This window comes from Hipposideros armiger, unplaced genomic scaffold (genome assembly GCF_001890085.2).
Source record: "Hipposideros armiger isolate ML-2016 unplaced genomic scaffold, ASM189008v1 scaffold_742, whole genome shotgun sequence".
Taxonomy (NCBI): domain Eukaryota; kingdom Metazoa; phylum Chordata; class Mammalia; order Chiroptera; family Hipposideridae; genus Hipposideros; species Hipposideros armiger.
This window is the reverse complement of record NW_017732092.1, coordinates 65,746-73,674: the sequence shown is the minus strand read 5'-3', so window position 1 is coordinate 73,674 and position 7,929 is coordinate 65,746. Positions and strand designations below refer to the sequence as shown.

At 40.3% G+C, this 7,929-nt stretch overlaps 1 protein-coding gene across 1 annotated transcript in view; it reads right to left on the bottom strand.

Annotated features, from left to right (window-relative positions):
* Positions 1-7,929, bottom strand: part of LOC109373742 (NACHT, LRR and PYD domains-containing protein 13-like) — a 32,701-nt gene that overhangs the window by 17,688 nt on the left and 7,084 nt on the right. Inside the window, exons 3-4 of the mRNA XM_019627851.1 lie at positions 2,287-3,874; positions 173-340 (exon numbers count right to left, since the gene is read on the bottom strand). Of these exons, the coding sequence (XP_019483396.1) occupies positions 173-340; positions 2,287-3,874 (1,756 nt within the window). The remainder of the gene's footprint in view (positions 1-172; positions 341-2,286; positions 3,875-7,929) is intronic.

The window sequence follows — 7,929 nt, the reverse complement described above, 5'->3', positions numbered from 1 at the left end:
TTTTTTCAATCTACTTTGCCTAAGTAGCAGCTTCACTAATACAAGCACAATTATTTTATTCTCCTGAGCACCTAGCTTACTTTCTGGCAAATACATACTGCAGTAAATAGAAAGGGGAAAAGAGGGTTATTCTCCTCTGGTATTCATCAAACACTGAGCATATCACACTTACGTCAGTTTTTGGAGTCTGCACCTTGGATTTCTGAGCTTATAGCAGAGTTTCTTCATAGATGTAGCATTCAGCTTGCTGTTACTCAGGTCCAGCTCACTCAGGTTCCCATTGTGGAACACGGAGCAAATATCCTCCCACTGACATATCTTGAGATTGACAAGCTCCATTCTTTATGAGGGAAAGAGAGAAGGCTGATGAATAAATGAACCTCAACCAACACCTAGAGGAGGCAAAAAGAGACCCCAACAAATGGTGTGGGGATTCTGTAACATTCTGGATATAAAGATCTGTAATGCAAAAAGTATAAATCTCAAAACACCAGATGTTTAATTCCTGCAATCCTCAACAATTCTTTTTAGAAGGAAGCAACCACATAAGTGAGGTGAGGTGGACTACAGGTGTAATCCTTTAAAGTTCAGACTTTAAGTGAATCAGACCTAAGCTGAATTCAGAACTCTGCCCCCAATAGTATTATTTCACCTCTGTGCTCCAATTTTCTATCTCTAAAATGCACATAATGAAACTTACTCTCATAGGATTTTGTGATGATTAAAGATTCATGCAAATATTTAGAATTATTAGAATTCTAATTATTTAGAATTTCCCCAATACAGTAGGCTTTCAATGTTAATAAGAGCAAAAGGGCATTAAAGTCATATTTTTTTTAATCTCAGTTGAGATGAGGGAAGTCAAACAAAGTACATATTCCTAAAGTACCTGAAGGATATAAAGTTCCTCCTCTATATCTACTCCATTTGCCCAGAATTGTAGCATTGGTAAGAGTAGTTGTTTCCAACCTTGTGTGTGTGTGTGTGTGTGTGTGTGTGTGTGTGTTCGTAGGGGCGCATGCACACACACACATGCGTGTCTGTGCTTTATATGTTTAACATCTCAGTTCATTCTAATATACAGAGTTAAAAATCCCTGAGGAAAAACAGTGAGAAGCTGTGCTGTAGAGAAATAGGAAATGACCTTAACATCAGAAGATCTATTATGACCTTTGGAGAAGGCATGAAATCTCCTTTAAATCTTAGGGTGATCATGCATCAAGGAAGGAATGATGTTGATGGAGTATTAATCCTCAAAAAAATGGAATTATCATTGGGAAAACACTTTGTAGTAAGAGCACTTACTGACATGACCCAACAGGGACCACTACCTAAATAAAGTCTTCTATTTAGGTTTTAGGCATTCCAAGACTGGGCAAATGATAGCCAGTATATATTAAATATTTATTACTCCAGACACATCACCTTACTAATATTCCAATCTGGGTGAACACAAAGAAATTAGTCTTGAAATTTCAACTTGTTCAACTAAAATTGAAATGGTACTTCTTGCAGGTTTGAGGGTTAAACAAGGATTTGAGAACACATTTAGCAGACCCTATCTTATAAGAATAGTTTAGAAACATATCTGGGACCTGAAATAATCAGCAGAACAGTCAGGTTTCCTTATTTCCTAAGCCAGAAGTCATTAGTGTCAGTGATGGGACAAGGTCATAGGATAGGAACCCAAAGTAGGTGAAGTATTTCCAGAATACTTCTTCCAGGACACAAAGGGACAAACTCATCAGAATGAACTTTAGGGTTTACATGACACCACTTGCCCTGCTCCCACCCCAGCTCACATTCAAAGGGGCAACATTCAGCATTTTGATTAAGATCTGGAGCTCTGGGAGAGAGAGCTGGGCACTGATCCAGGCTGAGTTACTCCCAGGCTGAGTTACAGCCACATGGACATAAGCAAATTGTGTTCTCATCCTTCAGTTTCTTTATCTGTGAGTAGCAATAACAGTTCGCCCTCCATTCAGTTATGGGCATCAATTTGATTCCAGAAGATGTCTCAGCACAATGCCTGGCACATAATTTTTTGATAGACTGTGTTTGAGATAGAATATCTTCCTTTATGTAGGCCAATTAAAGGAGCCAGGGAATCCACCATGATAACTAAAGAAAAATATTCTTACAGGTTGGGGCTGATCTATGATGTTTGGTCAATTGCAACCATTGATAACACCGCAGCAGCAGCAGAGCCCCAGATTTTCACAGAACTCAGGCAGAGCCTGTGAAGATGAGAGAACATTGGTAAAGAAATTGTGTCACATTACTCACCTCAGAGTCTCTTGGTTGAAAGTCGACTCCTTTTGAGGGTTGAGACAGCTGACAGAAAGCCTTAGCTTACTTAATCTTTGACAGTGCTTTAGGCAAAATGAACTAACTTGGAGTTGTAGATCCCCTAAAATGTCCAGGTCAGCTTCAGGGAGGTAATTCAAAATCTGCTTTACAAAGTTTTCCTCCTGCGTTTCATATAAGCACTGAAAAAACGTGAAGAATTCAAAATGGAAGGAAACCATGTCATACTTCAATAACTCCTCTGCCCATTCTAATAATTCATCCATTATCCTGGGAGACAGCCTACAATGCAAAGTATCTTCCAGTTCTCTTGTTAGGTCTCTTTTTAAGAGGCCAAAGAAAAAAAGAGCCATTTGATGCCAGTAGAAGTTCTTGTCAGTGAAGGCATCATTCAGTAGCACCCTCATCTCTTGATGTGTTGCGAGACTCCCGGTGGATCCTTCCATTCCCCTGAGCACATAGAACATAGCCCCCAAGAACACCTGGAGACTTTGGTGAGTGAAGGTAATACAATTCTCACAGTCACTGACCTTCTGAAGAATATTCAGCCTGAAGAGAAAATCAATGAGTGGCGCCTGCAGGTGCTGATGTTCTATGTCCTCTTTTGCAAATGTGAAGTTTGAAGACCACATCCCATCTGCAGCCAGAGAGCAGAGGGCCCTCCATTGCTCTGGCCAGCTCTGCTCTGACCAATTGAAGTCTGCTGTTGTGAAAGAGCTGGAGAAGAAATAGGCATACAGACTGGTAGTGGTCTGAGTGCTCAGCTGGAAATGAGGACATCTTGTCATCTGTCGCTTCAGGCAGGAACACACAATCCAGCACACCAGGGGGGCAGAGCAGGAATGAAATAGAGTTTTGTTATTTTGTATCCAATGCAAGATTTTCCTGGTTTTGTCTTGGTCCCCAAAGTACCTGAAGAAATACTCCTCCTTGTCTCCCTCTGTGAACCCTGAGATTAGTACAAATTGTGGGTTCAATAACAACTTTTTAAGATCTTTACTACTATAGTCCCTGGTCGTGATCAGTAAGGTAGCCGTGGGGACCAGTTCTTTCTTCAACAAGTGGAATAGGATTCTGGCCACCGGGAGCTTCTGGTACCAGTCTGTACATTGTAGGCTGTCAGCCAAGTTTGAGGGCATGGTCATTTCCTCAAAGCCATCAATAATAAACAGTAGCCTCTCTGGGTGACTCATAAACTCTTCAATGGGGGCCTGTGATTTGGGCCAGTCCTGGGAAAGCAGGTCAGCAAAGGTGGTGTCCTTCATCTCTCTCACTCGATGGCAGCTGATGTAGAAAACATAGGAGAACCTCTGGTGAAAGAGAAAGCCCTCTGCCCAGTGCAGCATGACCTTCACCGCCAGGGTAGTCTTCCCAACCCCTGCCATCCCCTCCAAGACTATTGTCTGGGGCTGGGCTCCAGTCCTGTTAGGATATACCAGGCGCTTCAGTACTTCATGCTCATGCTCTGTAACATTGCAGAGGTATATATGGTCTTCTGGCCAATGGATATTGTCCCACATCACCAGCATTTTAGCCTTCATCCTCTCTCTGTATGTTCTCCTGTGGACTAACCAGAGAAGTGTGACAAAACACAACAGCGGTCGGAAAAATGACAACATTAGGAATTATTCAATAGTGAGTCGCCTTGAACAAGACAGACAATCTCTGCCTCAAGGGTCTAACTTTGGGGAGGTGGGGTGGGTGTGATGGTGGAAAGTCGCAAAAGTTAAATAGTGTGATGACATACACAAATAAAAACCCTAGGACAACACAAGAGAGGTGGAAGATGCCTTCAGAAGGGGGAAGGGATCAGCAGATTCCAGATGAGAGTTGACACCATAATCATGAGAAGAAGCCAGTCCAGGATGTAGAAAGAGATGCCTTCAGGCAGGGGAACCATGAGTGCAAATGCCTTGAGATGGGAATGAGAACATTCTAAAGCACAGTGATGGATGGGCCTGGTAGGGAGTGAACTCAATGGTGGGAAGGGACTAGGTCATGACCATCTTCATTCTGAAGGCCTAGGGCTGAAAAGCCATAGTTTACAAGTATTACAGTTTGCCATTCTTTGAAGAAGGGACTGTGGTCCAAGAAACGAGGCAAGAAGACTAGGTGAGAAAGCTATGCCTGTATCTAAGTAAAAGCAGGTCTGTTTAGTCAAACATGACCATGGATAACATAACACAACCACAGATCCCCAGTTCTTTTGTGAAGGAACTTAGAGCCTTGAAAGGACTAGAACACAGACTTAGAAATAAAAGAAATGGATATTGAGAATGGAACCAATAGAACTTCTAATGATTTATAACAAGGGGGTGGGGAATGCTAAGAAAAATGGAGTTGTGCATGCATTCTAGGGTTTTGTCTTAAATATCGGGGTGGGTGATGATTCCACATACCAGCAAAATAATTATATATATATATATAAACATACTTATAGAGATAAATTAAATATATTTTATGTAAATATCTAAATATATACATTAAATATATTAACATATATTACATTAAAATATACAAATTATATGTTTTACATAAATATATAAATTATATAAAAATTAAATATAAATATATAACATATTTAAATATTTTTATGTAAATATCTAAATATACATTTAATATTTTTATTATATTTTAATATATAAATTAAATGCATATTTTACATAAATATATAAATATAAATATAAAATATATAAAGTTTTAAAATATATAAAGTTTCTGCTAGAGAAAGCATTACAGTAGGAATATCAAGAACTGCCCTCACATTTTTTTCAATATTTAGAACTGATACTTATGGCTGTGACACTTTGTGGATACTTCTTGAATCCCGGTTCTCTTGTCTATAAAATCCAAATCACCAGGAAAGAATGCAGAAGTACTTTCTTTTGCCCACCAAGAGACATCTTCTGGAGATGGGGTCTTGGGCAACATTCTATCAGATTATCAAGCATCTCAGAAGGCTGCGTTTCTCAAATGTCCAACATTCCAGAGAAAAGAACTATCATTTTGGATTGAGTAAATTCTGAGACTTGATTGATCAACCTTTAAGGAATGGATCTTATGGACCAAAGGGTGATTCTTCTAGGACCTGTTCCCTCACCACGAGTCAAGTCACCTCCTCCTGCTCGCCTCAGTTTCTCTTCTATGCAGCTATAGTTTGGTGAAATCTAAAACTGTTAGATCAAAATCTCAGGTGGCTGTTACAGCAGGGACACCCTTTGACCCAACCAAGTTGGGGATGAGTCTTGCCATCCAGGTACTGTCAAGCTAAGCATGTAAGCACCACACAAACTCAAGAAAGAAAAACTGTATGAGGGAGAAGACTTACCATCTATGTGACAGACCAAGAGGTCATCCTCTACATGTGACATGCTCTGACAAATCAACAGGAAGAAAATGAGCACCCACTAGAAAAATGAGGAAGTGGGGGAAGAACTGTCCTTTTTAAAGAAATAAAAATGCTAATATGCAATTATGGTTTCCAACCCACTGATAGAATGAATGCAAAACAGATATTAAATCACGGCACTATTTTGATCAATTTGGCAATTTTTTGAAGGAATTTTGTGTTGCTAGCAGGACAGAAAAATAGACACTATCATTGGGGATGGCCTTTTAAGCAGACTTTTAGGGGATCAATTTGCTGCATCAAAGTTTACATGACATATGTGCTTTCATGTAGGACTTCCAGTTTAGAAGCGTCTTCTACAGAAATACTTGCAGATGGGCAATGTCATGGATATCTACCAAAGTCATGTTTACTATTATTTTTAAAAACCTGGAAGCCTGTCAACATAACATTAGATACAGACCAAAATATATCCATACAATGGCATATTCAGTAGCTATTAAAGAGTGTGGCTGATGTGTCCATATAAAGATGTGATCAATTGAGGGCCAGCCGGGTGGCTCAGTTGGTTAGAACTCGAGCTCTGAGCAACAGGGTCACTGGTTCGATTCCCACATGGGCCAGTGAGCTGCACCCTGAGCTGAGCTGCCACTGAGCTGCCAATAGGCAGCTGGATGGCTCAGCTGGTTAGAGTGTGTGCTTGGTTGCCAGTTAGACTCCCACATAGGATGGTGGGCTGTGCCCCCAAAACTAAGATTGAACACGGCACCTTGAGCTTGAGTGGCCACATCCGATGGGCAGCTGGACAGCTCAGTTGGTTAGAGCGTGTGCTCTTAACCAGGTTGCCAGTTTGATTCTTGCATGGGATGGTGGGCTGCATGTCCCCACCCGCCCCCGCAACTAGATTGAAAGCAGCCACTGGACTTGGAGCTGAGCTGTGCCCTCCACAACTAAGAGGGAATAACAACAACTTGACTTGAAGCTGATGGGCCCTGGAAAAACACAATGTTCCCTTCCCCAATTTCCCAATAAAATCTTAAAAACAAAAAAATAAAAACATGTGCTCAATTGAGAAAAGCAGTGCAGATCTATCATCTAATTTATATATAAAAGCTGGGAGAACAAACACCACATTTTAAAAGTTGTTACTTTTGTAGAATTGCTTATATATCGGGTTGTCAGAAAAGTCATGACATATTTTGTCTATGTTTTTCAAAGAACATGTATTTATATAAAGAACAAAGATCAATCAATGATATATTGCCCGTTTTGTTTGATAGCCTTTTGCCATCTTTCAGTGAGCTTCATAATTCCTCGTTCATAGAAGGACCTGTCTTTATTTTTGAAAAACTGAACAAGGTGCTGATTTACAGCCTCATCTGAATTGAACATTATACCACGTAAGGAGTTTTGAAGAGAGCAAACAAGAGGAAGTCTGATGGCACAAGGTCAGGCGAGTGTGGTGGGTGTGGCAACACATCCCATTCAAGCTTTAATAATTTTTGACGGGTGATCAAACTTGTGTGTGGTCTCACGTTGCTGTGATGGAACACAAGTTCTTTACAATTAACAAGCTCTGGACATTTCTGAATGACGGATTCATTCAAACAGTCCAATTGCCAACAGTACACATTTGAACTGATTGTTTGGTTCCTTGGTAGGAGCTCGAAAAACACAACACCTTTAAAATCCCAACACACTGAGAGCATAACCTTCCTCTGATGAATGTCTGCTTTCGATGTCGTTTGAGGCGAATCATCACATCAGGACCAAGACTGTTTGTGCACCACATCATTGTAAACAATCCACTTATACCAGTTATCAGTCGCTTCAAAAAAGGATTGTTTTCCTCATGTTTAATGAGCATATTACAAATGTTTATACACACTGTCAAATGAACTTCCAGTTCATGCAGAACCCAAATATCGAGCTTGCTTACATGTCCCAGCTTCTTCAGGTGGTCGTGAATGCTTGAATGATGGATGGTCAATGTTTCTGCAATCTCTCGTGTCATATAACGTGGGTTTGACTCGATCAATGCCTTTATTTTGTTGTCATCAACCTTGGTGGGGCTCCCTGACTGAGAAGCACCATTCAGATAAAAATCACCAGCATGAATTTCGTGTACCATTGTTGTCACTGATGTTCTTGTAGAGCATTGTCACTGTAAGCTTTATGCAACTTTTCACAAGCTTGATGCACGTTCTTCCCTTTATGGAAGTAAAACAGTAAAATATGGCAAAAATGCACAGTTTGGTCTTCCATCTTCAACT